General features: G+C 37.0%; 1 protein-coding gene across 1 annotated transcript; it reads left to right on the top strand.

The window, feature by feature from the left end:
* The first annotated feature begins 5,617 nt into the window (after positions 1–5,617).
* On the top strand, positions 5,618–12,651 carry LOC130622202 (activin receptor type-2A-like). Its single transcript, XM_057437638.1, has 6 exons — positions 5,618–5,747; positions 9,026–9,355; positions 10,026–10,729; positions 11,279–11,417; positions 11,517–11,647; positions 12,261–12,651. Exons 1-6 carry the CDS (start codon positions 5,681–5,683, stop codon positions 12,453–12,455), a joined length of 1,566 nt encoding a protein of 521 aa, XP_057293621.1. The 5' UTR covers positions 5,618–5,680; the 3' UTR covers positions 12,456–12,651.
* Positions 12,652–12,756: the final 105 nt, after the last annotated feature.

The following is a 12,756-nucleotide window of genomic DNA, read 5'->3' as shown; positions in this document are numbered from 1 at the left end:
AAATTTTTGCTTTGATTTTTTAAATCAATAACAGAAAGATAGAAAATCCATTGTTTCAGATATCTAATCAGCTCTAAGAGATTTTGAGGTGACGAAAATATGGCAAAGTTTGAGCCGGTACGACATAAGTTAAGTCTAATTTATTTCCGTGGAAAAAAGGCCATACCAGTCGAACTCTTAAACGACTTCACCGGCCATGTTTTATCAAATTTTGAAATGCCCGCATTCTCTCTGTGCGTAAAAGTCAAACGCGATATATTTGGTTAAAAACAGTGCGTAAAAGTCAAACGCGATATATTTGGTTAAAAACTATGCGTAAAAGTCAAACGCGATATATTTGGTTAAAAACTAGTAGTACTTTCAAGCTCATGAGATTTTTACGATAACTAGCTGGTAAAGGTGTTTCATTTATAAAATCAGAATATATCAAAACCTTTCTCTGGTGATAGTACTTCTTCTATTGTGTTGTCTCCGAGAGCACTCTCTGGTTCTAAACGCACTGTGTTATACATAAATTAGGTTGTTATCTCACATATATAAAATACTAGATTTTTTTTTAGTCCATCACTCTTGATGAATTGTCGCATTGTTAGCGAGTTCAAATTCTTCTATGTTATTGTCTACATTTCTCGGTGATCTTGATCCTCAAATGCATTTCAATGTTGATCTTATGACATTGGTTGCGACCGAATTTGAAATGCTGCGCTTTCTGCCATCATATCATCTAACCGCTTGTAGAAGGCTTTGCTTTCTTTTGCCATTGCACCATTCGCAGCGAACATCAGTGGTGTGAACGTGCCATTCTCGATTTGCAACACCTGTTCGCTGTACTGTCGCTTCTTCTCTCTTTCGTCCATGTGAAAGCATCTCTTGAACGCCTGTACCTCTGAGCGTGTAGGTTAAAAACCCTAACGTCAAAGAATACTCTTTGGCAAGGCGTCCAGAAACCGAGAGCACTGATGTCAAGGCGTGCTGCTCAGTGTCGCCATACATCTTCGAGGAAAGTGTCTTCCTCCAACCGTCTGCATACATGCCAGTTGAACCAGAACCCCCTTTAGTCATCTGGACTGCTTTAAGAACCATTTGATCGTCTATGGATTTAAAAATGATTGGTTCCACTGTGTGGATTTTCAGTAGGGCTTCTTCATTTGCTTCTTTTCCATTAGGATGTTTGATTTGCAAAAGCTCCATGTTTTCTTGTTTAAGGGTAATATCCCTCCTTTTATGTTGTTTGTAAGAAGCTCAATTGCACCATTCACGTCACCCTTTTGCATAGGCTCTTTAAATCGTCTTGAAATAGCTGCCATATCTCTCTTCCCGGTGTTGGTAGGTAGTCTTGACTGAATCGCTTCCGCTTCTCTGTAAAGTTTTGCAAAGTCTCCCTTTGGCCATGTTTTCAGGCGTCGTTCCAGAACTTCGACGTGGTCTTTACTCTTTGATCTTTTGGATGGTTTCTGTAATAGCAAGGCGGGCATAATGTGTATCAGCCTCAGCGCACAGATTGCGTTTACAGAAAACGATTTTTATGTAAATCTCTTTAGCACTTTTCTCTTTCTCACTACCTTTCGTTTCGGACCACCAGAAATTTTCCGCAATTTGTTCTTCTTGTGGCGGTGGCAGGTGCTGCTCGGGTGCAGGGGACGGCTGGCCAACTTCCTGATTGAATTCATTTTTTGTGCAGTGTTGTAAATGTTGGATAATTCCACGTTCAGATTTGCATTTCTTACCACAACGTTCGCAATTAAATAGACGTTCACTCGCTTGTTCCAGCTCTTCTCGGTTAATATTTGTTAAAACTCTTTTTGTATGAAGAATATTTTCTATTTAGTGCTATTTTAATAGTGCTATTTTAAGCTGAAAAATGTTTCTCGCTCCGTAATAAAATTTCCGTTACGGAAAAGCGTCCGCCATCTCGGGAAGCTATTGCAGTGCAGATGAGAAAGCGTAAGCAGTTTTATGTAAATCTCTTTAGCACTTTTCTCTTTCTCACTACCTTTCGTTTCGGACCACCAGAAATTTTCCGCAATTTGTTCTTCTTGTGGCGGTGGCAAGTGCTGCTCGGGTGCAGGGGACGGCATTTTAACGGAATTTTAGTGCTGTTGGTGAATTTAAAATTATGATAACGCAACGAGTTGCTGAGATAATATCAAGATAGTTATTTTCAATAATAGTACTAGCTGAAAGCAGAGAAGAGCGAATAATGAATGGGGGGAATGGCGATTCCATCGGAAATTCAAGACATGCAACTGCAGCAGACGAAGTGATGGGCCAAGGCCTACCATCGACATCAACGGAAGTTCCGTGTGTAAAGTGCAAAAAATTATTCCGTACAGCGAGAGGTGCTCTACAACATCAGAGACAATGTAAAGTAATTGTGCCAAGAGTCGATCTTCTGCCTGCAGAAGAAGAGGTTCCTATGCATGAAAAATCTAACAACAATGCAACAGAAGTAACAACTCCTGAACAGTTTTACTAGGGTGAAGTGAAGGGAAGTGATTTTACAAAACTGATTGATTCCTGCTATGAAAAAATCGTTTTCTGGAGAAAAAATCTTTTCATGCTCCCAAGTGGAGGCGCTGGCAAAGACTTTACCCGGGAAATAACTAGATTGCTTAATGCTTGGGTAAAAGATAGCCCGCTGGGATCGATATCTATGAAGGCGATTCACATCATGCCAGCCCTTTTACTCCACAAACCAAGCAAAACCTCCAAAACCAGAGACCATGTAAAAACTCTGGAAAGAAGACTGCGTTTATGGCATAGAGGGGAGATTAATGCGTTGGTGAATGAGGCAGAAACACTACAATCAAGACTGCCAAAAATTATGGAGAAGAAAACAATTGAAACAATCTCAAAACAGTTTAAGGAGAAAATGGAAAGAGGTGATGTGCATGGCCCAATCAAATTGCTTACAAACAATATGAGTGGAGGAGTGCTTCCATTAGACGATGCGACAATTGCAACACTGAAGGAGAAGCATCCCAAAGGACAAAATACTAATGATTACAATCTACTGCATGGCCCTGTTCAACGCATCAATCCGATAATATTTGATGCTATTGATGAGCAAACGGTACTAAAATCTGCATTGGCAACACAAGGTGGTTCGGGTCCTTCTGGTTTTGATGCTGATGGATGGAGAAGGCCGCTGACATCGAAAATGTATGGAGAGTGTGGCAAGGATTTACGATCGTCCATTGCAAATGTCACAAAGAAAATTTTCACCCAACAAATAAATGATCAATCGTTGCAGGGTTTTCTAGCTGCAAGGTTAGTACCACTTGACAAGCAACCAGGAGTCCGACCCATTGGGGCGGGGAAGTGCTAAGGCGGATCTGTGGAAAGTTGGTTATGTCAATTGTTAAAGGAGATGTTATCATATCGGGGAGCAGGGTGCAGATGTGTTCTGGTCAAAAAGGAGGAAGTGAGGCTGCAATCCACTCGATGAGGAAAGCATTTGAAAGTGAAGGAGCTGAGGCGGTGATACTAGTAGATGCCGCTAATGCTTTCAATAACATTAATCGGAAAGCTCTACTTCACAATGTGCAAATATTGTGTCCAGAGTTCTCAAATTATGTCGTCAATTGTTATCGTGTGCCTTCCAGATTGTTTGTCATTGGTGGAATTGAACTTCGCTCCAATGAAGGGACCACTCAAGGAGACCCAATTGGCATGGCAGTTCATGCTATGGGAATTACACCACTCCTTAACATCATGTTGTCAACAATTGCTGATGTTCCAGATCAAATGGCAGCATTTGCGGACGATATTACATCAACAGAAAAATTGCAATCATTGAAGCAATGGTGGACCAATATTACAACAATTGGTCCACACTTTGGATACTTTCCCCAGCCAATGAAATCATGGCTAATTGTAAAAGAGGAACACTTTGATCTTGCCAAAACAGTGTTTGAAGGCACAAATATACAAATATCCAAAGATGGTGAGAGAAATCTTGGCGCCGTTATTGGAAGTAAAACAGCCAAAGATCAATACTGCAAAAAGAGGGTCAAACACTGGTCTGATGAATTGACCTTGCTGACACAGATTGCAGTCACCCAGCCACAGGCGGCATATGCATGTTATGTGAGTGGCTTTCAGCATCGCTACTCATACTTCATTCGAACGATACCTCAAATGGAAGATTACCTCCAACCAATTGAAGATATTTTGAGACATCAATTTATACCAGCCATCACTGGTGGGAAAGTCATAAACGACACAGAAAGAGATCTTCTGTCCCTCCCGCCTCGGATGGGCGGACTTGGTCTTAAAAATGTCTGTGAAATTGCACCGATCGAGCACGAGAATTCAAAGCAGTTTATATTTAAACTTCAGAATCAGATACTTGGCACCACTGAAAATGGGGAAATAAAATCAATTGCAATGATTAAAAGTGAGAAGAACCAACGAAATAAAGAGAAACTGGTGCGAGTCAGAGCCGAGTTGAATGAAGATCAAAAGAAAAAGAACGACTCCAATTGCCTAGTCGGTTCTTCAATCTGGTTAGCATATCTTCCAATCAAAGAGCTTGCGTACGATCTCAACAAAGAGCAGTTCCAGGATGCACTGCGTATTCGATATAACTGGACCCTACCTCGATTACCCACTGAATGTATCTGTGGAAGCAGTTTTGATGTTTCACATGCGCTGTCCTGTAAGAAAGGAGGGTTTGTGACATTAAGACATAATGAGATTCGCGACATAACAGCAAAGCTAATTGATGAGGTATGTGTCAATGTTCGAAGCGAACCAAGCTTGATGGCTCTAGATGGCGAGCAGTTTCAATGTCGTACTGCCAATCGCAGCAGAGAAGCACGTTTGGACATCAGTGCTACTGGGTTCTGGACTCCTGGGCAAAGAGCATTTTTCGATATAAGGGTCTTTGACCTAAGTGCTCGAAGATACAGGGGTCTGGAGCTCAGCAAGTGCTTCAAAAGGAATGAAGATGAAAAGAAACGCCATTATAACGAGCGAGTAAACACCGTAGAATATGGGACCTTCAGTCCCCTTGTCTTCTCAACAAATGGAGGAATGGGTCGTGAGTGTGGAGCGTTTTACAAACAACTATCAGAGATGATTGCTGAAAAGCGGGATGTCACAGTTCAACAATCGACCAACTTCATAAGGTTGAAGATCTCATTCAGTTTGTTAAGATCAACTTTACTATGCATCAGAGGCGCACGCTCATTGTGGGGTAGGACACCTGCAACAATCAATGACATTGAACTCTCCAATTCTCTTTCAAGGATTGTAGGCAGCGATTAATCAATATCTATTCTGTGAAGAGATTTTAAAATTCAAAACAATCAAAACACTCGAACAATCAGATTAAATAGGCAGTAGTACAGTATTAAAAAAAAAAAATTGTTGCTAAGAAATATAAAGAGCCTTAAAAAAAAAAAAAGCAGTTTTAGCGTATGTGTGGATTTGTCGTCATGGCACTGGCTCCAAGGCAACCTCTTTACCAGGCCAATTTTTCGCTTTTTTGATAACTTAAATGGTGCGAGCGAAAAGTTGGCCTGGGAACGAGGTTGGGCTCTAAGGGTGATAGCGGCGCAGGGGCAAGAAGCCCTGGGGACCTAGTTAATTAAAAACAAAACTAATTTTTTCGAGAACCGGAATATTTTCGCGTGATTTTCTTGCACGGCAAACGAACGAGGCAACAAAAGTAAACATGACACACTTGAAGTATATTTTATTTATTTTAGTTGTTGGTTTTTCCTGCACTCAATTCTTGTTTAGTAAGTCTTTTAAATTGTTCTGATTTTTAATTTATTTATCTGTTTTATCTTAGCCTTTTCTTGATACAGATTTGTCAGTATATATATATATATATTTTTCTCACTCAATTGACTATATTAACTTTTACTATACCTAATTTTTAGTTTAATTATCGGTCGTCCTTTACCTAACAAGCCTCCTTTAGCTTTGATCAATTATAATGGTTCATTTATCCTAATGCCATTCAATACGTTTTCACAGTTCAAGACTTTCGTATGATTATTTGACTGCTTCGTCTATGCTCTTTTTGCTCATGTTCATTTTGTTTTTATTACTGATTGAATTTATATTTACGTTTGCACATACATTTAGTATTTAAACATTTCAGCATTAAGAACCATTGTAATTTCCATAAATAAATGCTTGAAATATATGTCGATTAATAATAATAATAATAAGTCATTTTTTTTTTGGACTTTTTTCTTACTGATATGTCGGGGCAAACAGCAAATTAGTCTTTTTAGTTAGACATGTTCATAAGTGTAATGTTAAATTTATAAAAAAGGATATAGCTAGCTTTAGCTAGCTAATGTTTGGTTGGTTCCTTTTGAGGTTCCAGAAAAAGAAAAATGTTGTTCTTTATTACGTTTTTTCCAGCACAAATTTCGAGGGATATACCCTGTCTACTATTTCCAGGAGGGGCCATGGCTTGGATGGGAAGTCCTAGAGTATTTAATGCTAATTTAGACCCAATTAGAGTCCGAGCTCTATCAGACAACTCCCCTGCAACATTCAACGGCGCACACAGTGTGCTATCTCCCCAATTTCAGTCACATGGCATATACGCATAAGATTACATTATTAGACATCATTATTATTCTTGGCTTAACGTCCGTTTTCCTTGCAAGCATGGGTTTGACAAGGTATATTATTAACCCTCTTCCTATAAATTGTGTAGGTATGTATGTCATGCTAAGCAGGTTGTACTTGCATGTTTTTATTATCCCTTAACCTATATGTAGAGAAAGTTTAAATTATGTATGTCAAGGTTTCTAATCTCTTATAATAATAAGGAGAGTGTGTCTGTGTGTCTGTAACAGGCAAAGTGGATGTGTTAATTGTCCTTTGAAGTTACCAAAAAATGCATGTCTAATTTTCTGACGTTACGGCGCGACAGAAATAACACTACTTTAACGTCAATATCCTATATATCAATTTAGGGGTTTTGACGGGCCATTGGTGACGTCAGCAAAAATTTTTAACCCTCCTATGTCCTTAGGCGTTCATCAAGTAGTGTATATTCGTACACACTTTTGCCCACTTTTGCGTACATATATGTTCATCCGCTATTCGTACGTAAAGTGCTTTAGGGTTAGGGTTAGGATTGTTTTTTCTGTTTTTCTACATATGAATAGTGCTACACACTATTAATACGTACTTTACGTCATATTAAAGTGCGTACGAATATACATTTCCTCAAAAGCACATGATCATATACATTTTCTTGATCAGCAGTTTAAGCTGTTTAAGAGGCAACATAAAAACAAGCTTCTAAATTTTTTTTGTGGATGTGTTGCTGACATCATTAAAATTCAAATGACGCTTCTTTTTCATTTCGGTTGATAACATCATCAAAAACCTTCAAACTCCAATATCTCTGCAACCGTTTGTCAAAAGTACATGATCCTATACATTTTCTTAATTAGCGTTTCAAGATTTATACAATAAAGGCAGCGGGTAGAAAAATTTTTGAAAAAAAATATTTTGTGTGTATGACAGGTCTCTGCTGACGTCAGCAAAATTTTTAAACCCTTATATCTCATTAACCGTTCATCAAAAGCACATAATCATATCCTTTTTTTGATCAGCGCTTTAAGCTCTACCAATGGAGGCAACACGAAAACAAGATTCTCATTTATTTTTTGTTATGGATCGGTTGCTGACGTCGTCAAAATTCAAATGACGCTTCTTTTTCATTTTTATCCAGCCTCTTCAGTGGATTTTTCCACGGGCCTTATTGACTATATATAATAATACGGAGTGTTTGTGACGATCATAGTGGATATCGTTATTTTCTTTTGATGTATATAGCCGAAATTTTCTTTGAAGTTGCCGAAAAAAGTATGTCTCTAATGTTAAATTTTATGACGTTGCGGCGCGACGTCAATAACACCACTTTAACGTCAATATCCTATATTAAATTAATGAAGCCATTCAAGTGCACTTAAAACTTTGAGGCCAAATAACTTGGAAACGAGCTGGTGACGTCAATGATTTTTCACTGCGTGGGTAACTAGGGACCAACTAGGACCAATTTGGGTAATTTTCCCAAACCTGGGTCGCCGAATCCGTTTCAGAGTGGATGGCTTGATGACGTCATCAAAAACCTTCAAACTCCAATATCTCTGCAACCGTTTATCCACAGTACATGATCCTATACATTTTCTTAATCAGCATTTCAAGATCTATACGATGAAGATTTTTGTACCTTGTGGAGACTTTGCTGATGTCAGCAAATGTTTTAATCCATTATATCTCTTTAACCGTTCATCAAAAGCACATTTTCTTGATGAGCAGTTTAAGCTCTTTATACACAATAGAGGCAACGTGAAAACAAAGTTCATCAAAATTTTTATTCTGCCTCAATGGATTTTTCCATGAGCTTTATTAACTAGCCTACAATGAAAACAAAGAATGTTAATATGCTTTTAACACACTTTCGAGTTGAGCTACAAGCACAAGATTCGAATGTTAAAGAGACCATTGCAGTGTTCATATCAAATGCGATGTATCAGACCATGGAATGAGTTGTGAAATTAAGCATATGTTAAGCATAATTTCAGGCTTAAATTTGGAAAATCTTAAGCATATTGAGCTTAAGCCCAATTTACCCATATGCTTCTAAAAATAATGAGTGTATTCCCTTTGAAAACCAAAATGTCGTAAAATTGTGTTCAAGAAAATCTTCTGTTTGTTGAAAGTAGTGAGCTCATTGGTATGTAAATTAAACCCCTATTGTAGCCAGGGTCTTCTTCTTCTTCTATGCCCTTTCGATTTGTAAAAACAGTGTTTTATTTATCTTAGGCGAAAATGAACAGGGAGATGGGACGTCAGTCCGCCATTTTGTTCCACAGTTTTTTAACACAAACATAAAGTATATAAAATAACTAATAATAATTTAAGCACACAACATTGCAAAATAATCTTAAATGTTGAATTGGATGTGATGTGTACATCGACATTCACTGTTGTGCTGGATTAAAATAAGATTTATTAACCCTGTATTTATATTTTCTAGCTAATGGACTGGTCTGTCTTTCATTTCCAAAAGACAATGTGATGCGAGAAAAGTGTAAACACAATGATAGTTTTTGCATAAATGAAGAGTGTCTTCGCAATGATATTGCTTGTATGAGTTATGTCATCAAATCTCCTTCAGGATATCAACGAGAATATCTTCAATCTGGGTGCATTCCATCTGATAATGCTCATAAAAAATGTGTTTATCATAAATGTGTGCTATACCAACCCGCTGCACTCACAAAGAAAAACGAGTATTACTGTTGTTGTTATGGTGATCTCTGCAACCGCAATCTCACTGAAGACGACAACTGGATAAAATCAAAAGGCAAATACTTTAGTTTACATGAATGGTTAAGTTTACTGTTAATGTTTTCTACTTGAAAAAATGATAGTTTTCCTAACATTTTGTTTTTTGTTCATTGTATTTTTGTAAATCCAAAATCGCCACTTTCTAGCTTTTATTGATAAGTATAACTTAATGCAAAAGGTAGAAAGGTAGATTAGAATGCAAGAAAAAAACTATTTTTAGCTAATTTTCACTGGTTAAAGTGGGTTTCCATACGATTGCATTTTCTGCTCTAGTGAAAAAAGCTTGGGAGCATTTTCTTTAAAACTTATCTAAACCAAATTCCTGCGTGACTATTAATTTTACTATGAAGTTTTTACAATAATAGCAACTTTGTTTTTATGGCAGCAAATTGTAACAGGAAACAACAATAAAAAGATGATATGAAAACAGGGGACAGTTATTGTTAGTTTATGAATTTAACTACCAATGTTCTTCAACAGGTAGTTAATCTTGGTTTTTTTGTAAGGAAAATTTCAAAAGAATTTATTAATTCATAACTTTTGTTCGGTAATTCAATTTTAGCTCAATGTAAACAGGCCTCTTTGCATTACTTAACACCAACCACTATTTGCAACTGATAAAATTTCTGTAAGATATGGCTCATTCGAAACTATTTGGTTTATGTAAGCCAAATTAATTTTTTTAGCAAACAGTGCTTCCACCACAAGTGTCACACCTAAAGAAAATCACTCATCCTCATCGTTGCACATGGTTGTGTATATTGTACTTCCAATTGTTCTACTTGGTGCTCTTTTTCTGGTATATTTAATAAAATTTCACAAGCGCACAAAATTAATAAAAGAGCCTCTATTGGTTGAGCTAACGGAAGTGCCGCTTGAATCGGAAACAAAAGCTGTGCAAGTGTTGGAGGTAATTCATGAAGGAAGAATTAGTTGTGTTTACAAAGCGTCTTATCAGAACAAGGTGGTAGCAGTAAAAATGTTGCATGCTGACAATAAATTTATGTGGGACATGGAACGGGACATGTATGAAAAACATCAATTAAATCATGAGAACATATTAAAGTTTATTGGAGCAGAAAAAAGATCATTGTCCAGCATGACCCAATTTTGGATAATTACAGAATATCACAACAAGGGATCACTCATAGACTTTTTACAAACTTCTACAGTTGATGTAGCGCAGTTGTTTGCTATGCTGTTAGGTGTTGTAACTGGCTTAAACTATTTGCACAGGGGTGACCTTTCCACTGGTCGGTCGATCATTGCACATCGAGACTTAAAGACACGCAACATCATGGTGAAAAATGATTTAACGTGTTGCATTGGTGACTTCGGTCTTGCCATACCACTTTCTAATACTTCGCCTACTGATGGTGCGACTGCACAGGTGAGTAGGCTCTTACCTAATCTACTGATTTTACAGGACGTTTTAAAAATGTCTTGATAAAAACACCAGTAAGTTCAATGGACCGCTTAATTTCCTGGAATTTAATTTTTAAAGAAATATGGTAAAATCCAATGCTTTAAAACCAAATATTTAAATCAAAGCAATACAAAATATAAAAATTTTAATATGCAAAATTTTTATATTGACAAATTTATATGTCAAATAGAATTTTTTGGAGTAGAATAGAATACTAGAACTTGTTAATGCTTTTTGTATTTTATCATGACGACTAAACCTTCCTCCGATTGTAATTAAATTGATGGTATTGTTATGTAACCAAGTGTTAAATTCAATGCATTATCCATTTCATTTTATTTTGATTAATTTTTTTTCCATAAACATGTAACGCCTGGTGGAGCAGGTGTCTTCTAAATTTTAGTATCTTATTACTGGATACAGAAATTATCAGAAAACAATTTGTCAAAAATCGAAGAAGTTAAGAGGAATTTTGAATACTTTTACGCAGTGTATTGTTCTGTCTACATTAAGGTGGGCACTATACGATACATGGCACCTGAGATTCTGCAAGGAGCCATCACATTCCAGCGAGAGTCGTACTTGGCTATCGATATTTATGCATTAGCTCTAGTTATGTGGGAAGTACTTTCAAGATGTCGAACTGCAGACGGTAAGAAGCGTTAAGTAGCGTCTGTTGGCTAACATTAACGATAGTTTGCTAGCTCGTTCGTTCGTTCGAAACTACTGTAAATATTTGCTATTTATTTAGTAACACCAGTTGAGTACGAAGCACCGTATGTGAACGAAGTTGGCTATCAACCTCTACTAAAAGACATGTGTATTTGCGTCGTGTCAGAAAAAAGAAGACCCGTCATAAAAGAAGAGTGGAGGAGAGATTATGTAAGTTCAATATGTTATTATCGGGTTCGGAAAACTTCTTCAAATCCTTGGTGACAGAAAAAAATAAGCAGAAAATTTAGTAACCTTTCTTGTATCATATTCTTCGGAAGTAGGACGCAGGAGTGTTTGTATTTAACTCTTTAAATGACATGTTCATGTGAACGTATGTTAATACTTTAAAGAAACATATACATGGTCGTTCAGCATATATATTTTTTATAGTAATATTTCGATCTCCGTATTGGAGGTCTTCATCAGACTATACAAAATTTTTTAACGGTTCGTTCGTTCGTTCGTTCGTTCGGAACCGTTAAAAAATTTTGTATAGTTTGATGAAGACCTCCAATACGGAGGTCGAAATATTACCATATAAATATATATGTTGAACGACCATGTATATGTTTCTTTAAAATGATTGTGTATTTGATTAATAAAATTTTTAGAGGTTCACCATTTTCAAATTTCTCACGAGTAAGCGTAGAAAAAAGAAGAATATCAACTTATTCTTTCCCCGAGAACAATTGTCGACTATGCTTTCACTTTGTTTCTTTTCAAACAAGCTACCGGCTCGGAAAAAAAAACATCTTTTAGAAAAAGTATTCTTTATTCTTAGAAAATGGACGACCTTTGCTCTACGATAGAAGACTGTTGGGATGATGATCCTGACGCTCGGCTCACGGTTTCTTGTGTAAAAGAACGTTTAACTAGATTGTCACGTGATAACGAGTATCCAACGTATATTGGTCGAAAGTCTTCACTTGTGAAGGAACCAGATTGCTTTGAATGTACTGAAAGCACCGGTTTGTAACCATCGTATGTTGGTCGGCATTCTTTCTGTGGAATGGGACTATGTCGGACAACCGAGTGGTTTCAAACAACCGACGAGTATCAAACAACCGACGAGTATCGAACAACCGACGGGTATCGAACAATTTTTAAAGCACTAATTTTTCTATGTTGTAAAAAAAAATTTTTATTATTATTTACAAAAAAAAAATCGAAACCTAGAATTTTTGTGTTCATTGCATTTATTTTCCGTCGTTACATTCGTTGTGCTCGCTATTTTTAAACTTTAGTTTTAAACTGTCGAGAAAACACGTGAGGCTAAA

Source organism: Hydractinia symbiolongicarpus, chromosome 12 (genome assembly GCF_029227915.1).
Source record: "Hydractinia symbiolongicarpus strain clone_291-10 chromosome 12, HSymV2.1, whole genome shotgun sequence".
Lineage (NCBI taxonomy): Eukaryota > Metazoa > Cnidaria > Hydrozoa > Anthoathecata > Hydractiniidae > Hydractinia > Hydractinia symbiolongicarpus.
Note: the sequence above shows the minus strand (reverse complement) of the source record. Positions and strands in the feature narration are given on the sequence as shown.

What these genes read in the sequence shown, in the direction of transcription:
- LOC130622202 (XM_057437638.1), top strand. Translation starts at nt 5,681, where the DNA reads ATGACACACTTGAAGTATATTTTATTTATTTTAGTTGTTGGTTTTTCC. An exon ending in CAACTGGATAAAATCAAAAG is followed by an intron (nt 9,356 to 10,025) that starts GCAAATACTTTA and finishes TAATTTTTTTAG; the next exon opens with CAAACAGTGCTTCCACCACA. An exon ending in AAGATGTCGAACTGCAGACG is followed by an intron (nt 11,418 to 11,516) that starts GTAAGAAGCGTT and finishes CTATTTATTTAG; the next exon opens with TAACACCAGTTGAGTACGAA.